The sequence below is a fragment of the Sorghum bicolor genome, chromosome 2 (assembly GCF_000003195.3).
Source record: "Sorghum bicolor cultivar BTx623 chromosome 2, Sorghum_bicolor_NCBIv3, whole genome shotgun sequence".
NCBI classification, from domain to species: Eukaryota; Viridiplantae; Streptophyta; class Magnoliopsida; order Poales; family Poaceae; genus Sorghum; species Sorghum bicolor.
The window spans coordinates 70,937,715-70,960,796 of NC_012871.2; the positions used below are offsets into that span (position 1 = coordinate 70,937,715).

At 43.6% G+C, this 23,082-nt stretch overlaps 3 protein-coding genes across 5 annotated transcripts; 2 read left to right on the top strand and 1 right to left on the bottom strand.

Annotated features, from left to right (window-relative positions):
- LOC8056355 (nodulation receptor kinase) lies at positions 1,680-6,315 on the top strand. The gene is made up of 12 exons (XM_002460829.2): positions 1,680-1,980; positions 2,232-2,382; positions 2,652-2,723; positions 2,817-2,888; positions 3,097-3,165; positions 3,257-3,462; positions 3,859-4,076; positions 4,381-4,507; positions 4,592-4,660; positions 4,833-5,022; positions 5,265-5,397; positions 5,596-6,315. The coding sequence occupies exons 1-12, from the start codon at positions 1,902-1,904 to the stop codon at positions 5,938-5,940; spliced, it is 1,731 nt and encodes a 576-aa protein (XP_002460874.1). The 5' UTR covers positions 1,680-1,901; the 3' UTR covers positions 5,941-6,315.
- On the bottom strand, positions 6,758-13,830 carry LOC8081767. Of its 3 annotated transcripts, none has more exons than XM_021453173.1 (4): positions 13,544-13,830; positions 10,672-10,710; positions 9,719-10,576; positions 6,758-9,346 (listed from the first exon to the last, which is right to left on the bottom strand). In XM_021453173.1, the coding sequence occupies exons 2-4, from the start codon at positions 10,708-10,710 to the stop codon at positions 7,367-7,369; spliced, it is 2,877 nt and encodes a 958-aa protein (XP_021308848.1). In that variant the 5' UTR covers positions 13,544-13,830; the 3' UTR covers positions 6,758-7,366. The 3 variants fall into 3 exon arrangements, with proteins under 3 accessions (XP_021308848.1, XP_002463045.1, XP_021308849.1); XM_002463000.2 differs by lacking the exon at positions 13,544-13,830 and adding an exon at positions 11,547-11,834; XM_021453174.1 differs by lacking the exon at positions 13,544-13,830 and adding an exon at positions 10,794-11,525.
- On the top strand, positions 19,041-22,025 carry LOC8056356 (zinc finger CCCH domain-containing protein 50). Its single transcript, XM_002460830.2, has 2 exons — positions 19,041-19,282; positions 19,539-22,025. Exon 2 carries the CDS (start codon positions 19,571-19,573, stop codon positions 21,611-21,613), a length of 2,043 nt encoding a protein of 680 aa, XP_002460875.1. The 5' UTR covers positions 19,041-19,282; positions 19,539-19,570; the 3' UTR covers positions 21,614-22,025.

Sequence of the window (23,082 nt, forward strand, 5' to 3'; positions counted from 1 at the left end):
CTTTCTGTCACTGATGATTTCTTGAAGTTCAGTGAGTTGTTGTGAGGCTTGAACTGACAAAAGCAGGAACTTTTTTTGATTGATCTCATTGCTGAAGATATATTGAAAAGAGCAATTTGCCTTCTTGGAGAAGGAGAAAATGTGTGGATATTTGCTCTCAAGAACTTGACCAGTCCAATTATGCTTCCAAAGGGAGGTAGAGGCACCAGAGTTTGGATGGCAAATGGTAAAATCTTTAAATTTCCCAAACAACTTGATGATATCTTTGTGCCAAAAGTATCCACTTGGGCTTCTATCATGAGGTGGGATATTGGAATTATGATATAACTTTGGCCAAGTTAAGTTGAACCAGGGGATATCTACGTGGTTATAAAATTTACCAAGGAACTTCATCAGCAGAGCAATGTTTTGGTTTTTCCTATCGATAATCCCAAGTCCTCCATCATCTTTGGTCCTGCAGGCTGGTTCCTAGGCAGCAAGGCAGGTGCCTCTTCTACTGATATCTCCCTTGCTCCACAAGCAGTGCTCAACTCTGTATTTTCTGACCTGATACAAGGCTGCATATATAGTAAGTGGGTAGGTCAGAAAATACAGAGTTGAGCAATATGAGTCTTCCTTGGTATGAAAGAAATTTACTTACACCTAACAATCTCCTTTCCATTTTGGACAGGAGAGGGCTAAACTCTTGAATTGAGGGTCTGGTGGTCCCAAGGGCTAGACCCAGATAAGTAAAGGGCAATGCTCCCAATTTCACATCCAAAAGTTTGTGCTAAATGAACTGTTTTTCTGCTAGCACATTTATGGGAACCAAGAAACTTTTTTGAAAGTTAACATGTAACCCAGAAGGAACATGTAACATGTATTAACGGATCCAAACATGCTCTAAGGCCTTGTTTAGTTCCCTATAAATTTTGCAAAATTTTTCAGATTCCCCGTCACATCGAATCTTTAGACGTATACATGAAGTATTAAATATAGATAAAAATAAAAACTAATTACACAGTTTGATCGAAATTGACGAGACGAATCTTTTAAGCCTAGTTAGTCCATGATTGAACAATATTTGTCAAATACAAACGAAATTAGTACTGTTCACATTTTGCAAAATTTTTTAGAACTAAACAAGGCCTAAAAATGCTCGGGTTTTGGTATTACACGAAGGAACTGAAGGCCAATATATATAGGAGTACAAAATAGGAAAAGCCCAGTAGGCACCAATGCTCATTTTGTGTTGGGCCATGGGCCGGTTCCAACGTGCTTCTCTGAAATGAGGATTGTTCTATAGGCATCATTCCATCCGCCCCGAAGTCCGGTAGTACGTGAAGTTGCGAAACTGAACTTGCTGCAAACAAGAGACTGGTGCCGTATTTATTTTCCTATCGTTATCTGGTTCAATTGTTTTTGTGCTCCAGGTCAAAGGCATATTGGAGAAACGACTTCGAGCGAAACAAGTTCTAGATGCCATCAGATACTCAGACGGGTTGGTGTTCCTCTTAAGATCGGTAAGCTGCCGACAATGTCTAATAACAATACTCAAAATCACACTCAATTGACACATTTCTCCCTCACCCTCCCCCTTCAGAGCAAGGTCGCAAGGAGCATCTCGCTGACGCTGGTCAAGCCTGTACCGTAGCGCTCACCCCCCGTGAGCATACACTGCCCAAGAATATCCGGGCCTGCGGCGGCAACGATCGATGACGCACCGGAACAGTGCAGTTGCAGCGAAAGAAAAAGCGCGCCGTCGCTGTCGACGGCCGTGCCGAGCGCCAGCAGACAAGCGGCGATGCTACAAAACAACGCGCCAATCAACCGCCCCACTGCTGACCCTTTCCAACCCTCCAAGCTCCCTTTGCCTTCCGCCTGCCGGCCGGCAGCGGTGGTAGCGGCCACGCCCCCGTGGTATGGCCGCCCGCTCCCTCCTCCTCTACGCGCTGCTCCTGGCCCTCGCCACCGCCGCGCCGTCCCACGGCCTCACTCAAGGTAGAGTCTTGCCGTCGTGACTGAATCCCTTTTTCAAGTTCTGATTATCAGCTCGCGCGCGCGCCCTGAGTGCCGCTGGAATGTTTGGTGGATTGCATCAACGACCGGATTTTGCGTGCACACAGCAGGCTACTGTTTTTGCATCTGAATGACGTGACTTACTGCTGCTTCCTTCCAAATTCAATGCTTCGGTTGTGTCGTTGTGCTTCTTTCTGATGTGATGGTGGGGTTTTCTGTTGACTTTGACGCAGCGGATGTTGCGAAACGATTGAAGGAGGAGCTGTCACAGAGGAACCGTGGGCATGAGATGCTCGAATCATGGAACGGGGACCCGTGTTCTCCGTCTACCTGGGAAGGGTTCTCTTGCGAACCCAAGGATGGTGGCCAGGTCGTAGTCAAGCTGTGAGTGATCACCAAAAATTGTGGACGTTAATTTGCTCATCACGCGCACATGTAGTTTTGACTTTTGAGAACACGCCGGCAACACCTATTTCCTTGCTGCTAATTTTGGAATTTGTTGTTCTTGTGCTGTGAATTCGGATCCTTCTATGTCGCTCCTACCGTCCTTGCCTTTCTGAATTTTCCTTTACCTTTTTGATAGAGCATTGCATTTGTGAGTTGGTGTTGAATTGAACGAAACAGTGATTGGTTGGTATTTGCGATTTGCGTAGGAACTTTTCTTCGAAGAACTTGCAAGGGCCGATTCCTGCAGCGATTGGTAACTTGACGGAGCTAAATGAAATGTATGTTTAGCTGTCTGCTTTCATGTGAAATTGTGAATTCATGCTTTGCATTTGCTAGGTGTTGACTTTATTTTCTTACTGCTGTGGGTGCAGTTATCTTCAGTATAATAACTTCACTGGATTTATTCCGGCATCCTTTTCTGCTCTCGGACACCTGCAGAAGCTGTAAGTACATGCTACCTTGTTCTTCTTTTTTCTCCTTATGTTACAAAGATGATTGCTTCAATCGAATCAGTAAGCAATTCTAGATTTTGCCATCCAATTCAGATCATCTTGTTTCCATTTGATAACATATGCTTCTTACATCACTTGGATATTTTTTATGATTTCTACCAAAAAGATCTAACTGGACACTATCATTTAATTAATTCAGGTCGGTGATTTGCAACCCCTTGTTGAGCTATAAGCAGCCTGATGGATTTTCTAGTGGCGTAAATTTCAGGTGAAATTTCTGTTATGATGTTCATCTTTTCTTGTCATGTGTGGCGGAAACATAATTTTACTATCCTTTATTATTTCTGAAAATTGAAAAGCCATGGAGGATGTGCTACCCAAGAGTACTATAGCTCTCCTGCTGAAGAGTACCAAAGCCCACCTGCAGTTGCCAGTCAGAGAGTATTTGTTATTGGTGGTGTTGCCGGAGGATCTTTGGCATGTACTGTTGCACTCGGATCGTTCTTTGTTTGTTTTAACAAACGTGAACGGCGTTCTCCAAAAAAGGACTGTTCTTCTACAACAAGTATGTCTCCTGCTGCTAAAGTCAGATAGTAGATGTCTTGCACCGTGCATTGTTCGATCGTGCTGTGCAGTCCTGCTTGCATATGTACATTTGAACATGTTTGTGATCAAAAGCCTTTATATTTTCCTATTTGGTGGATGAAACAGACCTTTTGTGCAATGTATAACCTCTAAGATGCCATGCACGATTACCAGAAGCTATATGATTGAGTAAACGAAAGGAAGCACACCAATGATAATATGCCATGAAAACCATTTGAACAGAATCAGCATTCAATTTTGATTTCAGTGGGAGACTAGCAAGAATAAAGTAGTGCAAATGTTTCATTCTTCTGTGCATCCATGGCTTAAATACGTAATAGATAAGTCAATGCTTGTTTTACACTGGTCTATGCAGATCCTGTTTTTCAAGAATGCAGCGTCGATACTACAAACCCTGCAGTACAACAGTTTTCCTTCAAATCAATCCAGACTGCAACAGGCAGCTTCAAAACTTTGATAGGAGAGGGTGGGTTTGGATCAGTTTATCGAGGTGCATTAGCAAATGGGCAAGAAGTTGCAGTAAAAGTCCGCTCAACTTCATCGACACAGGGAACACGTGAGTTTAACAATGAGGTACAGACCAATTCTACCCACATTAGCATCATTTTTTTTTCTTCTAAAGAAAACTATACTGGCATAAATGAATCTCGTGGGGAAGAGTTTGTTCTTAACCATGGATGTGGCATTTGGCCGTGTCACAATCTTCTCTTAAAAGTTATCTTCAGTTGCTGCTGCCATATCTTGCAAAATATTCCATAATAACTATATTCTATGATGTGGTCAAATTCTACATCAACCCTGTTTCTTCCTTTAGTTCTATTCTTTTATTTTTACCATACATATCTGTTGAATAATTTTCCCCTAATCACAAGTGCAGTTAAGACTTCTTTCTGCTGTGTGGCATGAGAATTTAGTCCCGCTTATCGGCTATTGCTGTGAAAAAGATCAGCAGATATTGGTCTATCCGTTCATGTCCAATGGCTCACTACAAGATCGCCTCTACGGTATCAAGCTTGACATAGTTTTTTTTTTAAAAAAAAAGAACAGTTGGAAGACCCTTATTTATATTATTTTTTTTCATTCTGTAGGTGAGGCATCAAAAAGAAAAGTTCTTGATTGGCCCACGAGACTGTCTGTTTGCATTGGTGCTGCTAGAGGTAAACTCAGTACACTTCTACAATGGGATTGAACTAAATAATATCATGCAGTTGAAGGACATGCCATGTTACTTTATGATCTTACCTTTTCTCTATAAATAATTGAACAGCGTAAATACTTCCTTTTTATTTGTCCATATTACATAATTCACAGCTTGTTTTGCTTGTTCAGGGCTAGTATATCTGCACAATTTTGCTGGGCGTTGTGTCATACACAGAGATATTAAATCAAGCAACATACTTCTGGATCACAGCATGTGTGGCAAGGTTGCTGACTTTGGGTTTTCCAAGTATGCACCACAGGAAGGTGACAGCAATCCATCAATGGAAGTGAGGGGAACTGCTGGATATTTGGACCCTGAGTAAGTTCTCTCGTCTCTTTCACTTTGGAAACAATGGAAAAGGGCTGAAAGACTGTAAGTTGAAAATAATGGAATAGCAGTGATTTAAATAGATAGAACAATATTGTTTGGTAAGAAAGTTGAGTGAAATTTAAATGTTTTCTATTAACGTGAACATAGCATTATCCCGGGAGTAAGTTGTCCAAAATGACAAGTCTTTCACCTTATGTTCATTATGTTTGGGCGTTGTTTTTTTCTTTTAGATACTATTCCACTCAGGTGTTATCAACCAGAAGCGATGTCTTCAGTTTTGGAGTAGTCCTGTTAGAAATTGTGACGGGAAGAGAACCTCTTGATGTCAAAAGGCCTCGTGCTGAATGGAGCTTAGTTGAGTGGGTAAGTTCACACTGCACTCTACAATCTTTTTTTTTTTTGAACAAGCACTCTACAATCATCCATTGTAATTTGTAACATTATCTGTTTGGAAGCTGCCACTAGTCTATATTCATCATAGTAGTTTTGAAAAACAAATGAAATGACATATTTCAGCTCCAGGAGTCCAAAAATAATCTTGCATCCATCCATGCCATGCAGGCAAAACCTTACATCACGGAGTACAAGATCGAAGAGATGGTGGACCCTGGCATAAAAGGGCAATATTGCTCAGAGGCCATGTGGAGAGTGCTCGAGGTCGCATCTGTATGTACCGAGCCCTTCTCAACCTTCAGGCCAACTATGGAGGATGTCCTCAGGGAGCTGGAGGACGCTCTGATCATTGAGAACAATGCTTCTGAGTACATGAGGTCCATCGAAAGCACTGGGACTCTGGGTTCCAACCGCTATCAGTCCATTGACAGGAAGATGTTTGCATCAGGGTCGGCGCGAATCGACTCAACTAAGGGACATTTACAAACAATGCCACCCTCGCTTCCGCGGTAACTAGATGCGCATTGTGATTTCATAATGGGCGTCATCAGGGATGTGATCCATGTTCAAGGCACATCTAAGATCTAACCACGCTGAGCCTGAGCATAAACATAAAGGGATCATGTGCTAGTCTGTAGCATGTACAGAGCCAATCCAGTGGTGAGAGCACAGATCAGCGACACCTACGCTGGGAAAAGCTTTCCGAAGCCAAGAGGCTTTGCTAGTTTTGCCTGTTGAGTTTCCATTTATTCGATTTCGATCGCCCAAATGCAGACCAATGTGTGGGCACAACTATTCTTTGGACCATTAAACACATAAGATATGTGTTGAGGTAACCCCTCAAAAAAAAAATGTTCAGGTGAATGAGCCATCACTTCATTATTTAAACTATTTCTGTATTGGGATTTGGGAAATTGTAGTACTCTTGTTGTAATTCCTCTTCTTGCGTAATAAAATGAAGTTTTCTGATCAACAGTGGGACGATTTTCTCCAAACAAGTATTATTTGAGCACGTGCAACTGAAACCTAAGACATTAAAATATGGTGTCTGGAAAAAATGGATCTCGTGAAATTTAGGAAAAAGCAAGTGTAGGTCACAAGCAAGCAAACCTATATGATCATCACAACCTAAAGCATTATGCCAAAATGTGTCAAGTGCCAAACTCAGAAATAGCTAGTAACCCAAAAGACACCCAACAGAAGATGCAACTTGTAGCATACACCAAACTTAGATCACGGAAAAATAATGATCTAACCTAGCAAGTAGAGACTCTTAACCTCAAAACATATCATGAGTATACAGACTTTTCACAAGCACGCAGAGAACATATGCATTTTCACAAGTAAGCTTAGAACATTAGGATTTAGGTCTTCTGGGCTCGTCGACAGAGATACAGTCTCAACTCTCAAGTTTAGTTCAGGTATAGTTCTTATATGGTGCAATATTACACTTGTTCAGCTACCCCCACATAGTACATGTAATAAAAAGCAAGAGTATAACTCTCAGTAAAGTTTAATCATAAAATCTCAAAGAAAAAGGTAAAAGATTCATCATAGGCTTCCGAACAAGAAGCACATGATTCTATCACATAAAATTTGATAAGCCACTGGAGGATGAAGCGCCGATGCGAAATGAATCGTCGATCACATCTTTGTAGTTCGTTGGTCTCATCTGTTCTTGTTAAGTATCAAGACTGAAATATTTAGGCAATAGGCATGCACAAAACTATAGCTGAAACAGAAACCTCAGTTGTATAAGCTTCTTCCATTTGTTTCTCAACAACAAACTAAAGTTTGAACAAGCAGTACCCATGACTTACTGCAGGCTGCATTCTGACCATACCATCACTGCACTCTCTTAACCAGCAGTAATCGATTCAATAAAGGTTGACTAATCCAAAGTTATAGCAGGATATGATCGACCTTACTACCATGTGATCTAAGGTATGCCAAACAATTCATGAACTCCTTTGTCAGTAGACTTGTCTGCTCCAAACAAGTCAGGGCTACCTTTTTCTGTGGATTTATCAGAGGAGCTGCTGTGAATCATTTGGTACGGAGGATTATTCATCCGCCATCCACTGACATCCATGGGTGGATCGGGAAAACGAGAAGTACATTCTTTGCCTTCAGAAGGAAATGGCAGTGCAACATCAGGTGATCGTCGTGGTCGACGAACAGGTCTGCTGCTCCTGCTTGAAGATGGGAAACTTGCCTCCCTGCCCTTCTGTTTAGTCCCAAGAAAGCCACAGGCAAGAGCTTCCAGAGCTCGAGCTGTTGGTGGGCGGCTTCTGCTACTATGTCTTCTTGAGTTGAAAGAAAGCTCATCATAGAGCACATCACTAGAGGCATCTATGTCTGGAAGGCGGCCAGTCACCTCCTCAGCTCCTGAAGTACGCTGAGGTCTGACCATGGTTTCTGCATTGTTGTCAGATGGAGGGATGATGTAGCTCACAGTTGACTCAAAATCAGAAGGCATTTGTGGGATATTAAGATCAATGACATGCCTATTTTGGCATGTTTCCTTGTAAACCATTGTTTCAGAATTAGGGGGCATGTTGTCAAGCTGTCTGCAGTACGGTTTCTTGTTATCCACTTCAAAGGAAATGTTAGTTGATGAGCTTGGAGTTGCACCCCATACAAAAGATTTGGGCCCACTTGCTTCATTTTCTCCAGATGCATCATAATGCACTGGCTCGTCAACTTGCTTCCAGTGATGGTTTTCATGGGTGGCGGTATTCTTGCGACCAGTTCTTTCAGTCTTAGATGAAACTAACCTCCTCCTTTTTGAAAAAGGTGCTAAGAAAATTTGGGACTCAGCATTAAGCCTTTGATCAAACTGAAAGCTTATTTCAGTGGAAGTAGTAGGAGCATGGACCATTTGAAAATCAACAGGAAGAATAGTTGCATTTGAAGAGGATATATTATTCATTGTGCTGAAACCTTGATCAGTTGAAACATGACCATCGATCGACACTAATGTGCCTGAGGAAGCAGACATCTGAATTGCATTAGAGTCCACCTTATCAGCTGTTAGGGGCTTACTTTTTCTCTCCTCGCTAGCATACTTTGCATCAGTTGTCCTTCGATCATCAGTAATTATATGTTCATAAGGCTGAGAGCTGTCCTCAGAATCTGAGTGTTCCTCTGAGCTGTCACTCCCAGAACCTCCAGAATGTGGTGAATACATGTAACCTTGACTGGATTCTGTTGGTAGGTTTCTTAGTGACCTCACCTTAGATGGTTCTTCCCCTTGAACAAGACTGGTATCCACCACAGTAAATTTCATTAGCTCTGGAGAACAACCGGGCTCAGTGGGACGACTATAGCTTGGTTTCTTGTTAGGAAGTATGTTTCTGTCAGATTCAGAATCATGGCTCCATCCATTTTCATGCTTAATCCCACTGTCATCATTACCACGCTCAACTCCAAATTCAAGCAGCCTTGGTTCAGATGCAACTTTGCTCAAGACATCACTAACAGAATCAAAATAATGATTTCCCTTGACAAGCTTCTTTCTAGAAAATTTCTTTACACCTGGAATCAGAAAGACTAAAGCATGCTTTCCAATTGGTGAAGAATCCTTAGGCTGCTCTGAGTGCCAGCCCCTTGAAAGCAAGCGAGGCCAGACAGCCTCCCAGAATAGATCATTCGATCTTGCCTTGCTCAGTCTGAAATCACCAGTCAAAAACTTTATGATATCTCCAGATGAAAGTGCCGAGCAAGCCTTGCCAACAGGGATTTCTGGGCGCATGGAGATACCATGATTTCTACTAGGATCTAATGCAAATCCTGTCAGGTCATATTTTCCCTTGCCAACTCCAATTGCGTCTACAAGAACTTGAGCACCAACTGTGGATCTTAAGGTCAAAATAAACTGCTCAAAAGTAGATATTCCTTCATTGAAGATCTTAAAGACCTGCAGAAACCATATATTGCGGTCAGTCACTTGAGAGAGCTGATGGAATTACATCGATGCAATGAGCTGCTAGATGAAATTCAGGGGCTTCTTAGCGGAAAAGGTGAAAAAAAACTACACTCTACAAAATAAATAAGAACAATCATACTCATGCTAGGTCTTTCGAAAAGCAGAGAAGCATGGTTTAAAAGGCTATACAATGGAACAAATACAGCAGCAATGCTGATGAACTGCATTGCCCTAAGCATCATTAAAAAAAAATAAAGACATTAGAATATGTATAGGCCTGTAGTTATCGAACTGATCCTACACATCGGTTTTCAGTGGTTTGATTCAGTAGGAAAAAGTAGAGGAAAAGAAAAGTCAACACACCTCCATCAAAGGAGCTTCAACTTCCCTAGCTACACCAGCAAGCAAACGGGATAACAACTCCTGCTGCCTTGGACCAGAAAATATACGCAGCCCAAGAATACACCTCCTACTTCTTGCTTTTCTACAAGCAGCCCATCGTTTGTATGCATCAGACCTGAAAAATTCTCCATAGTAGTATGACAAAACTTCTCCCATCGTCTTAGTTTCAGTAAATTTTGTCACCTGGACAAGATTTTTCCCAAAAATGTAAAGACCGAGAAGAAAAGTCTGTGCCTCTTCATCAGTCCAGGAGTATCTTGGCATCCCAGGCAATGGAAAAGAATCATTGAGTTTCCTATTTACACAAGAACCACCTAAAAGCTTCCTTTTCTGTAAGCAGTGCATGTCTTGTCTAGCAGATCCTGATAAATTCTCAACTTGTTCAGCAGATTCAACTTTACAGTTTAGACAATCTGAACAAACACCATGCTGATACAAATTTTCCGGAACATTTCCACTGTTGTGGTTGGAACCTTCATCTTGTGAAGGAGATGAACTGTGTCCTGAAAATCCCCTCTGCTCTTCTTTTATATGACTGCTTCTATTTTGGGTCCATGTGACTGGAATAGCTAACCCTACTCCCACAGGGTACTCAAAGCCAAACACCACGCCGTCATAAACTGTTGATGACCTTAGTTTCATCTGTTCCTCTACAGTAAGTAGATCTGGAACTTTCACCTGGTACTCATCCCCTACACGAGGGTAGACCCGTGTGTCTTCGTTGACCTCCTCTGGACATAGAGGTTCTAGAAAACGAGGCTGATCAACAAGCATCTCTATCGCATGCTCTTCATCATCCTTGATTTCAATGGGTTCCATCTGTACGGAAGCAATGGGAGTACAGTATTAGGATCCATGATGGCTAATGCAAAGATGATTGGTAGAACATAAATATGCAGAATGAAGATATCTACCTGACAATCTTCTTCTTTCTTGATTTCAAGAGAATCCATCTGTGAAAAAAGGTACAGGATTAGCATTAGCGGGACCAAAATTCCAATGGAAAACTTGTGGATCAATGTACTCAGCAATATACATCAAATGACAAGAAGTGCAGAATAACACGTGGCACTTCAAACTAATGAATAATCCATCACATCGCAGCCTGGATATGCCATTGATTGCTCATTGGTCAATGAAGAAGAACTTCCAAATTTGCAGTGCTGTTTTATGACATAAATAAAGCATATACCAAAAAGAGATTTAAATACAGCAAGTTAGACGTCATGGAAAGCATACATGGTTCCTGCATTCCAACATTTCCAACTTCTAAATCTAAAAAGCATACTATGCCGATGGATAAAAAACCTTCTACTGCTCTAAATAAAAACTAAAATGGCAGCATTTTGCAGTCACCCCCACCAGAAATTTGCATTAGCAGTGAAAGCAATTGCTGACTAGGCTTGATCCACCGATCAGTATATAAAAAAGCTAACGAACAATTGCTTTTTATCAATCCCACGCCAGCCAGGAGAAAACTTAAACGTCGGACATGGTTTTCAATTGACCCCCCCAAATTTTTCCGACTTGGAAACTGAACTGCACCCGCGCTTCGGTACCAAGTTGTACGGGGTCAAGTGAGATCGATCTCGCGAGCTGACGAATAAGAGCCTAACCGAACCATCGACGGATGGATTGGATTAGTAGCGTCTCACGAAACAAGCAAATCCGATGCTAACCGACGGAGAGAACTAACGAAAGATGCGGATTTGATTGTTCAAAGCAAGGATGAGATCCCGGACAAGACAATTCTTAGAACAACACATCTAAGCAAGCTATGGTACTTTACCAGCAGAATCAGTCGCGGGTCCGGACGGATCTCCAGTCCACGCCACTACAATACAGAAGAGGAGTACGACGACGAAGATGCAGATGGAGGATTATACTTGGAAGCGGCCAGCGTGCTCGGCGTCAGGATGCCGGAGACGCGGCCGCTGGTGAAGTGGACGGCGGCGGCGCTGGCGCCTGGCGCGGGCGCTGCCGAAGTGGTGAGGAGGTCGATGCGATGGTGAGTCTGTGAGAGAGTTTGAGAGATGCTTTGAGACAAACCAAACCAGACGGGGGCAGCCGGGTGGAGGTGGACCCCCAGCGCATTACGGGCCGGGTTGGGCTGGCAAAAGAAAACCCGGGGAAGTTTTGGGCCTGTAGAATGGGCCTGTGCGTGCACCTTTTTTTTTTTGCGACCTTGCGTGCACCTTTGTTTGAGTACTTTCTTTTAGCCAAGGTTGTACGTGGTAGATTCTAAACCTTAGCAACCGATTAATATAAGATCCTGAAAGATTATCAATCAATTCAAGATAATGATACCAAGTACAGTACAATGTTTAATGCATCATGTGCGAGTGAATTATATATATATTTAATTGTTATATTAACTACTACTACTACTACTACATGCAACATATATTCTGGTTAGAACATTGTTATAAAAGTTGCCACATTTTTTACTCTAGAACTAGAATTTTGATTTTAGTGTCAAAAGAATAACTGTAGCATGTGAGTGAAGCAACCATCCCTACCACTGGGACTCTCCCCCAGAATAAATTTTCAATTTGCTATGGGGAGGTGCCATTTTAGGAATTTTGCTACATGACACCGCTACAGTGAAAATTGGCTAGCGGACGACGTCATTAAATCCTTGTGCATTTGTTGTGTGTCCTGTAGCAACAGCTACACTTTTAACAAATGCACACAGGATGATACATAGCGGCAAAAACTCCACCGTGTATCGCTTTTTTTTTTCGAAAAGCACTATGTATCGCTGGGCAGAAGTAAACAAAATTGTTCCACAACAAGAAAATTGAATTATATATATATATATATATATATATAAAGATGTCGGTTTAAGTGGCCAAGTAAAGAAGATGATGGTGGGTGCCCTGGTTTGGTCAAACTTTAGGAACAAAAAATGTCTTCTCTGGAATTTACACCAAACACCTCGAAACTTGCAAAGATTTATCCAACAGGGCAAAATAGTGCGAGTGTGCGACGGATACAAAAATCACCATATCTGCCCAACAACCTAAACACCATGAAAAACTGTACAAAACTGGCAAAAATATCACATGCGACGCAACAAAACAGGTGTCGACGTCAGCGCCGAACATCCCCCGTCTCGGATTAGAGGCATGGAAGGACAAAAGGAAAACTGTTAAGCGAGTTCAACAATGTCATCCAGAGTAGCATCTACAATGCTTCTAAATCTATGATACGTTTGAGGTCCTTCCAACAATTGCTTTTGCCTTTCCCCATCCCATCATTGCCTACTGTAGATATACACGGTTTTTACTAGGTTCAAGGAGGAAAAACTTTATACTAATCATGGCTGCATTTTCATCAGGGTAGCAAAGGGAAAAAAAATAACAACGACTGCATTTTCCGGTCATCCCCCCACCAAAGCATTAGCATCCCCGCTGACAGCTATTGCATGTTACACTCGATCCACTAATCGCTTTATCAATCAATCCTCTCAAGTAACGCACCGATTCATCGATGACCCCCAAATTTTTTGCGAGTCGCAAAGCGAATTGCGCCAAGTCATAAGGGAGTCAACAGAGATCGATCTTGCGCGTCGGAAAAAATCGAGACATCAAGTTGACATCAATGGATAGATGGATGGATTAGACCACTAGCGTGCCGCCGAGCAAAGAAATCCGCTTATATAAGTTTTATATAACCGATGGGCTGGACGAACAAGAGACGCGGATTCGATTGCGCACACAGAGATGAGATCCCACGCAACACAGTTCGAGTAACCATCCATGGAAGCAAGATGAGGAGCCATACCAGAAAATGGAAACGGCCGCAGGCCCGGACGGATGGATCTCCAGTCGTCCACGCGGTTCGGCTGAGAGAGGGCGACGACGACGAGGACGAACAAGAGAAGACGCGAATTACTTCGAGATGGATGGATGACGTGCTCCGGCGGCGGGACGCCGGAGATGCGACCGCAGGCGAAGCGGACGTGCGGCGGCGATGGCGCCTGCCTGGCGTGGCGTGGCGCGGGCGCTGCCGAAGTGCAGAGGAGGACGATGGTGTGTGTCCACCGTGTGTGTGAGAGATGCTTTGAGGCGAAACGGCGCAGCACTAGCACTAGCAGGGAGGAGGTGGACCCAGAGAGTTTAAGCGGGCTAGGCCGGGCCAGAAATGATATGTTGGGCTTACAAAGGCCTCACTGGACCGTTCTGTTACATTACTGGGCCTAGTTTGTAAGGCTGGGCAATTTTGAACTTTTTCGCTGCCGGCTCGATCAACCTTACTTCGTCTATATTCCAAGGCATGTGTTGTTCGACATTACAAGGCTTATTACATCCTAACACACTTCATTCCCTAAATACTCCTTCCATCCTATATCCTGCGATTAAAATATATCCAAAATTATAAGGTACTCTATATTATAAAGTACTATTTCTTTTTTAACTAATCCGTACATGTATCTGTGCATACCTTTTAAACATTGTCTTGAGCAAAATAATTCCTATAACAATAACAAGCATACTTTTAAAAATTGTTTCAAAAAAAAGCAAGTTGACAACCAAACTACTCCCTCTGTCCTAAATTATCTGTCGCTTTCAATTTCCGTATCATAAATTTAATTATATATTTTTTATTAAAGTTGTTTCTCTAAAAAAAAATAACATGTATTTTGAGACGGACGGAGTAACAACTAATTAGTGAGCGACAAATTAATATTATGCCATGCTTCTTGTTTGATCCTGAAATTGCTTGGGTACCTTATATTTTAGGAGAAAAATATTTTCATATCCAAAACTTAACTACCCGTCACATCGAATCTTGGGGCACATGCATGAAGTATTAGATATAGATAAAAACAAAATTAATTACACAGTTTGCCTGTAAATCACGAGATGAATCTTTTGAGTCTAGTTAGTCCATGATTGGATAATATTTATCAAATAAAAACAAAAATATTACAATATCGAAATCCGAAATCTTTTCGAACGACCTTAACCGATAAAGTGATGGGTGTGGAAAGATGTCGGGTATGCTAATGGATAAAAAATAGTATCCATCGGTTGTCGGTACATAGTACCCACATATGTGTACCCATGTGTAATCTATAATCATTTTCAGCTGCATATATGTCTTCATTGAATACTATAAAATGTACATGTCTCTATTAGACTTATGACTATGAGACTGTTAATTGGCGAAGTTTTGTTCCTGCGTTGTTACTGTTTGATTTCCATTGATACATATTCATGATATATAATTTTAGTAACAATATATTCATATTCATATTTATTGTCTATAGTGGATATATGCATTTGGATGTGTGCTGCCCACTGGGTCTTTTTACCGGCGCGGGGTACGGGCATAGTAAAATCTTCTACCCATGCTCGGATAGCTATATTTTTAGCAGGTAGAATTTTGTTTGGTTGGTATATAATGACATTACCCGTCAAGTTCATACTTGTTGCCGTCCACACCCCCAAGCTTGGTTCTTGGCCAACGTGACGACGAGGGGTTGGTGCCATACCGAGTTGATGATGAAGTCCCGACAGTCAAAAGTAATCACAAGAAACACATGAATCTACGCACATGATCCCCTGCTTGATATGCCGACTATAGGTGTGTTTTACCATCTATATATGTAACTATATGGGTGTATTATGCGTAGCAGATCATGATAGAGAAATTATTCTCTGCTTTAGACGTCCAGAGAGTCATGCTACGTTCAATGTACGATAATTCTTGTATTGCGTATGCGTTGTATGTTGCTAGAGGGAGAGGTTATAGGTTGACTCATTTTCGTATTATAATTTGGCTCCTTGACATATTAGAATTTAATAGCAAATATGTTTGTGCGTTGCAACGAGAGAAAAACATCAAATAGATGTTACATATCTATTTATATTTATTTTTTATAAAATTTAAAGTCTATAATTTATTTTATTGATAACCATGACATCTATGGTATTAGATAGTTAATATTTACAATAATATGTAGCTCGGAGACATATTTATTTAATAATAAAAATAGAAATTAGTCTAATCTTATCTTACTCTAATATTACATCTCTTGCTAGCTTTAAATTTTTATTTAGATTAGGATTCCTATGAAATATGATATATCAGTTAAATATACGTAGACTATGAACACATGGGCTTACGAAGTGTTCATATAACATAACAACACATCGTGCAAAGGTAGTGGAAGCATCCTAAAACATAAATTTAGATAAATTAGTAAATTAGTGAGATATGCAGGAATGGTGCTAAAACTTTTACCACAAATCGAGCATCATATTAAATAGGCTACCATAAAATTTTTATAATAATTGGAGCAGATAACTACAATTCAATTTTGCACTAAAAAACATAGACAAGCATCTCCAGCAAAAAAAATGTACTAAAGTTTATGATATTTTTTGTTTACTGCATGGATCTATATATGTGGAGCTGAACAAAATTTGTTTTTGTAATTTTTAGATTTTTCTATGAATTACTACACATTTATCAATTTTCAACCGATCAATTTTATACTAAAAAGCATAGGCAAGCATCTTCAGTAAAAAAATATACTGAAATTTATGATATTTTTTGTTTACTGCATGGATCTACATATATGGAGCTGAACAAAATTTGTTTTATAATTTACTATGCATTTATTAATTTTCAACCGGTTTAAAGAATAAAAGAACAGTAAAATAATAGGACAAACACTTTTTATTTTCTTTTCTCTTCCACCTGTGTTGGATGGAGGCGGATGAAAGCGGACAGAGGCGGGCAGATATTTTAGGGTGGAATGAAATTTTCATAATTAAGTATTAGGTAAAGATACATCATATTTCTCCGTCTCTTTTCTAAGTGTTGCATAGATTTTTGGGCTAATTTAACTAGATTTATAAAAAGTAGTAATATCTACGTGTTTAAATAAGTGTATTTTTAAAATACATTCAATGATCAATCGATATTAGTAATTTTTGTGCTAGGAGAAAATGTATGTCGCTGCATCTAACGGATGGAGAGATAGACCACATGTGACATGGCTTAATGAAATTATGAAGAAAAATACTAGTGGCAGTTTTCTACATGGTATCAAATAAATATCGGTTCACATTTTTATCATACATTTATTTTATTTAAAATTGTAAATAATTAACTGGAAGCAAACTACTCTACCCCTGCACTATAAAGACGAATTTTCTACTCTCTGAACTTTTCAAAACCGGTCAAATAAGCCCTTGGGGTAAAGTAGTTGACCCTGTATGGTTGAGGGGGAACATATCTAGTGCAAACCACAACCTCCGTGAAAACCTGTGCAAACCATGGCAAAATAGTCATCTCAATTCACCAAAAAAATCACACATGTAGATGATATGATGATACACAACCTTGTAAAATATCTTATCCAAACTCGAATTCATTTGTGAGATATAAAAATAACAAATTTCTAGCAAATTCTGTGGACACCTTTCTGGCTTGAAATTTGTTATTTTTATATCTCACAAACAAAGTTGAGTTTGGACAAGATATTTTACAATGTTGTGTATTATCAAATCATCTACATGGGTAATTTTTTTGATGAATTTAAACAACTTTTTTGCCATGGTTTGCACAGGTTTTCACAGAGGTTGTGGTTTGCACTAGATATGTTCACATGTAGATTTTTTGCTCTACTTTTCCTTGCCAACATAACCAAGGGACTGTTTGGTATAACTTTGCTTCACCAGGAGGTTTTGTGACTAGCTCAAAGAGACAGCTCTATCGTTAAAGTTAAAATTGTTTTAATGAATGATTTGGTAAAATGATTTCTCTTAGAGAATGAAAATGATAAGATGATTATCGTACCCTTCTCTTTCTTTCATCTCCATTCTTCCTCGCGTCGGTCTTTCTTTTTGCTCTCCTCTTCTCTCATGACCCCTCTTTTCCCCATAACGACCACACGATGCCTCCTTCCATACCTCGCTCTCCCTAGCGGCGACTCGATGCCCTAGCCACAACACCATTTTCTCGTGCCTCTGTCTCTCCTCGTTGGCACGACTTGTCCTCGTCGGGTATGTCACTTCTGCCTCTCCTCGTCACCACGACCTGTCCTCGTTGGGCGCTACACCTCCACCCCTCTCTGTTGGTGTGGCCCTCTTGATAGTGTGGCATCTACTGATGGCGTAACCATTTTTCGTGTGGGGCACAACCTCTGTGCCTTTGTGTGTGACTGACCGTTGCTCCTTCACACACTTTGCCTCCAACCACGGAGGAAAACACAGACCATGGTGGCGATAGACCTCGTTAGACAAGGAAGAAGCTAGGCTAAAGCTAGAAATTTTGGCCGCAAAGAAATTATATTTTTTTCTTATAACAAATCAGCAGCAAAACGAACCAGCACATATAATAAATGTACGATGTGTTCGTAGGGTGGTACGAGTTTGGCAAGTGTCTTTCAACATAAACATTTTTTTTGCATATCCATAATCCATGGTGAATAGAAGGATTTGATTGCTGTTCCACGCCTCCGCCGTATATTATGTTTGACCGTAACGCCAAACCCGTTCGCGTTTCCGTCGTTGCCTCGCGACCGTTTCCATAATCCCGTAGTATTCCCGTTGCTCCCGTGAGGGTCTCGACTCGTCCCGTCACACTCCCACACCCAGCCCATCACGGACAGGTGGGCCCAACCTCGCAGCCCCGGGGATTTGACCGCTGTCCTTGGCTCCCGGACCTCACCAACCCCGCATCCAATCCACCTCTGCGGCCCACTCGAGAGCACGACGCGTCCGCCCCCTCCCCTGGACCGCGCCCACCGTGCTCCGGTCCACGGCCACGTTTGTCACATTCGTGCGCGTCTGAGAGCGGTCCACAGACCCGAGTCCAGGCGACGCCACCGACGACCTCTCCGCCGCCGACCTCTCCGTACCGCGACGGAGATGCAACCGAGGCTTTCGGCGCCGAATCTCCCGTCCACCACCTGCCCGCACGATCCCTGGCCGTCCGTGTGGCTAGGCGACGGCCGGATGGGGCTCCAGCGCGGCACGTGGCGGGCGAGCAGCGGCAGCCACCCCCGGACCCCACCGCGACGCGAGCGGCCAGCACCGCGCACCGGCACGGCACCCGACTGTTTGAATCCCGTGCGGGCCCCACTCGCAGTAAATTCTCCTGCATACATCCTGGACCACCCCTCCCCTATACACTTGTTCAATTGTCTAAATGACAGTGGGCCCTACAGGACCCTGTGACCCACTTGTCGGTGAGCGTTTTAAGACAGCGGACCCGACGAAGCAGGACGTGGTGCCCGAGGAATAAGACAAGTTAACTCCACCTCACCACCGCCAGTAAACTGCGAGTCCTCCCATCCTTGCTTTGTCGCCCTCTCTCTCTCTCTCTCTCTCTCTCCTCCCATCTCTCTCTCACACACTGCCGTTCCCCAAACCCAAAGCAGCCTCGGCTTCTCTTCTCTGGAGCGAAGAGGGGGGCGGCCGCCGGCGGCGACCTTCGCGAGGAAGGAGAGGAGGCCGTTGGATCCAGCTGGATTCGATTGGATTAGGACGGGATCACCGCGGGCAGGTAAATAGTGCTCATTAATTGCTTTCCTTCCTCGCGTCGATCCGGCCTTTGAATCGCGAGATTGCTCACGGTTCTAGCCGGATTGGACAACCGATTTCTTTCCGAGGAGAGGTACTTCGATTCTTGGAGCTAGTTTCTTCTCCTCCTTTCCATTTTCATGCTTTCCTTGTTTGATGATTTCTTGATCTCGTTTTCCAAGTTATTTTATATCTCCGGGCCCCGTCTTGCTGAATCTAAGTCCTCGCCGTCGTTGCAGATGCGCTGAGCTCTTGCCGTGTGCAGTCAGCGATGGGCGACCTTGCTGATCTCGGGGGTGCTGGCGAGTCGGCGCGTTCGCATGTCGCCGCCGCCGGCGGCGGCGGCCAGCGGGACAGGCTGGCGGCGCTGCTGGAGCTCGCGGCGGCCGACGACGCCGTGGGGTTCCGCGAGGCTCTCGCGGTGGGAGGCGCCCAGGGCAACTTAGCGGAGCTGGCGGACGGAGTGGGGCTGTGGTATGGCCGGAGCAAGGCGTACGAGCCGCGCACGCCGCTGATGGTCGCGGCGACTTACGGCAGCGTGGAGGTGGTGTCGCTGCTGCTCGGCCTCGGATGTGTCGACGTCAACCGGCGCCCTGGCGTCGACGGCGCCACCCCGCTGCACTGCGCCGCCTCCGGCGGCTCGCGGAACGCCGTGGCCGTCGTCAAGCTACTCCTGGCTGCTGGCGCCGACCCGGTAACCCCCGACTCCGCCGGTCGCTTGCCTGCAGACGTCATCTTGTCTCCCCCTGCTTCGCCCGACGCCTTGGGCGATCTGGAGATGCTCCTTGGCCGCCGCCGAGGGCTCGCTGTGGCGACCTCGGTACCATCGCGCTCGTCGTCCCCGCCGCTCTCGTCCTCGCCGGATGAGGGCAACAGGTCGCCATCCTCGCGGTCGTCTTCGCTGTCCCCGATTACCGTGGACCGTGCCAAGAAGGAGTACCCGGTGGATCCGACGCTGCCCGACATCAAGAGCAGCGTGTATGCGTCCGACGAGTTCCGCATGTTCGCGTTCAAGGTGCGCCCATGCTCCAGGGCCTACTCGCATGACTGGACAGAGTGTCCATTCGTGCACCCTGGCGAGAACGCCCGTCGCCGGGACCCTCGCAAGCACCCATACACGGCCGTGCCCTGCCCCAACTTCCGCCGCCCTGGTGGCTGCCCCAGCGGTGATAGCTGCGAGTTCTCCCATGGTGTCTTCGAGAGCTGGCTCCACCCGTCGCAGTACCGCACAAGGCTCTGCAAGGAGGGCGCAGCTTGTGCCCGCCGCATCTGCTTCTTCGCCCATGATGAAGATGAGCTCCGCCATGTGCCTCACAATAATGGTGCAGGTCTGCTGTCTCCCCGTGCCTCTTCATCCATTGACATGACTGCTGCTGCTGCTCTTGGGCTTCTACCTGGATCTCCTACTAGGCACTTTGTGCCACCACCGCTGTCACCATCTGCCGCCAACAATGGTGGAGGTGCTGCTGCTGCTCATTGGCTCCAAGGCAGCAGGCTACGATCTTCTTTCAATGCAAGGGATGCACAGGTTGATGACCTTGGCGCGCTCCTGGAATGGGAATCACAATACCTTGGAGCGCTCAGCCTCCCACAAAGCAGCCGATCCCAGCCCCGTCTTTCTACTGGTCTGAGTATTCGTCCAACAGGAATTGCTCCATCCAACCTTGAAGAGATGTATGCTTCAGACATGGCTATGTCGCCAAGGTTCACCAATGACCAAGGTCACTCAGTCTACTCACCAGCACACAAATCAGCCCTTCTAAACAAGTTTCATCATCAGCAAAAGGGCCTTTTGTCGCCTGTCAATACCAACAGGATGTACTCACCTAGGGGTCTTGATCCATCAATTCTCCATTATCCATATGGTGGCATGTCTCCTCGGTCCCCTCGGACTATGGAGCCAACATCTCCCCTAAGTGTCTGTGTTGGAGCAACTGTTACACAGCGTGATATGTTGGATCAGTTCTCTTCACTGAATAAGCATCAAGTGCCATCTGTGGGATCGCCACGGAACCTTAATGCCTCATGGGGCAACATTGGTACCCCAAAGAGTAAGGTCGACTGGGGTGTTGACGACGACGAACTAGTCCGTTTGAGGCACCCTGTGCAACCTGGAAATACAGCAGAGGAGCCAGATGTGTCTTGGGTGCAGTCACTGGTGAACCATGCTGAGCTGAATGGCAAGAGGGGTGAAATGGCAGGTATGGCTTCTCGATCGATTAACAGGCCTGACCTGAGCAGTCAGGGTGACTCACTGGATCAGAGTGTTATTGCTTCTTGGCTTGAGCAGCAGATGCACTTGGAGCCGAAGTAAAGAGGCCTTTTGCTCTCAAGGTGGACGAAACCATCTTTTTGCCGAGTTAGTTTCCGAGAAGAATAGTTATTTGTCCTAGTAAATAATAATATTCTTTTTTATTCTTGAAATTTTTGTTCGCAAAGTCAGAGATGGTGGTCTTCAGGAAAAGCATTCGCTCACAGATTGGTAGCTGAAAGCAGCTGTCGAGAATTGGTAAACAGCCTCGTTACCTTGGAGGTCCTAACTAGTATTCTTTTGATTAGTTCAGATGAGGTAAAAATTCATATGGTCCACCGTGAGAGTTAATAGTAATTGTGTTGATCTCTGTAACAAGAGAGGTTATAGATTTTTTTCCATTTATCAATGAACAATTTCATGAATACATTCATAATCCCAGTTTATTTTTCTTCTGAATACATTTGTACCTATATATTTTTCCTATTTTCTACCATGGAAATGTTGTATCTGTGTCAATTATACATTATAAAGTCCCAAATTTGGACACAATTCTTGCCATACAGGACTGGAAACAAATTGCCCAAGTGTATATGAAATTATTGGTGCGACAACAGTTCCCAGTGATGCTCTTATCTTCTGTTGTAATGATTTTCTTAGAGAAACTAGCATTTCATAAGTATTTCGTGGAAATTGAAATGTCCAGATTGTTTAAGTTGTTATTATTGTTTTACGTTAAAAATTTCAAGGGTCGCTACAAACGATATCTGGTAGTTCCAAACTATTAAATTATCATTGACTGGTAAAAAATTATGGTTCAACTTATTTTCTGTGTGAGGCAGTGAGGTGCATGACATGGCCTGTTCTTCGCTTAGGTCAAGACCCAAATGGGCAGCCGCCTTCCCAACAGAAAGGTGGTCAAAAGAAGCGCAACCGTTTTGGTCCGTAGCAAGTTCGTTCAACTGTCACGTGCCACCGTGTCAGCAAATTCCAGATCGGGGATTTGCTACGATCAGCAATTCATTTTGCAGCAAATTGATAACATGCCGATCCAGTGCATCTACATTAATCTATTCACATATAGAGTTGTACATCTAGTACAAGCACAAGTGATTTTCAACTGATCCAAACACGCTCTAGTGGAAACAAATCTAGGGGCCATTGAAATGGAAATGGAACTGCATAAACAGCTCACAGCTCAGCCATTTTTGTATTTGTAATGTAAACGGCCAATGGATGCTGCAAATTTGTCCAACACCCATTTTTACAAGTAGAAGTAGTGATGTGGGAGTATCTAGCTAAAGCTAAAACATAGTTTCCAAATTTAGCCCTTCATTCAGGAGCAGTCGGATTCACAATCCAAACAAACTGGGTGACCTCAACGGTCAGTTTTTGGAGCAGATCCAATAACAAATTAACGAACAATATTCTCACCATAACTCTTCAGCAAACAGGCCCAGATGGCAAGTTCAGATTAAGTTTCAGAACAAGACACACCAGCGTCCCCGGCTCAGTTGGATTTGCACCGTCAG

Excerpts from the sequence above, each read along its gene's own strand:
- LOC8056355 (XM_002460829.2), top strand. The coding sequence starts at position 1,902 with ATGGCCGCCCGCTCCCTCCTCCTCTACGCGCTGCTCCTGGCCCTCGCC. Across the intron at positions 1,981-2,231 it reads GTCCCACGGCCTCACTCAAG|CGGATGTTGCGAAACGATTG; the intron begins GTAGAGTCTTGC and ends ACTTTGACGCAG. Across the intron at positions 4,508-4,591 it reads ACTACAAGATCGCCTCTACG|GTGAGGCATCAAAAAGAAAA; the intron begins GTATCAAGCTTG and ends TTCATTCTGTAG.
- LOC8081767 (XM_021453173.1), bottom strand. The coding sequence starts at position 10,710 with ATGGATTCTCTTGAAATCAAGAAAGAAGAAGATTGTCAG. Across the intron at positions 10,577-10,671 it reads AGAAAGAAGAAGATTGTCAG|ATGGAACCCATTGAAATCAA; the intron begins GTAGATATCTTC and ends GCTTCCGTACAG. Across the intron at positions 9,347-9,718 it reads TTGAAGCTCCTTTGATGGAG|GTCTTTAAGATCTTCAATGA; the intron begins GTGTGTTGACTT and ends TGGTTTCTGCAG.
- LOC8056356 (XM_002460830.2), top strand. The coding sequence starts at position 19,571 with ATGGGCGACCTTGCTGATCTCGGGGGTGCTGGCGAGTCGGCGCGTTCG.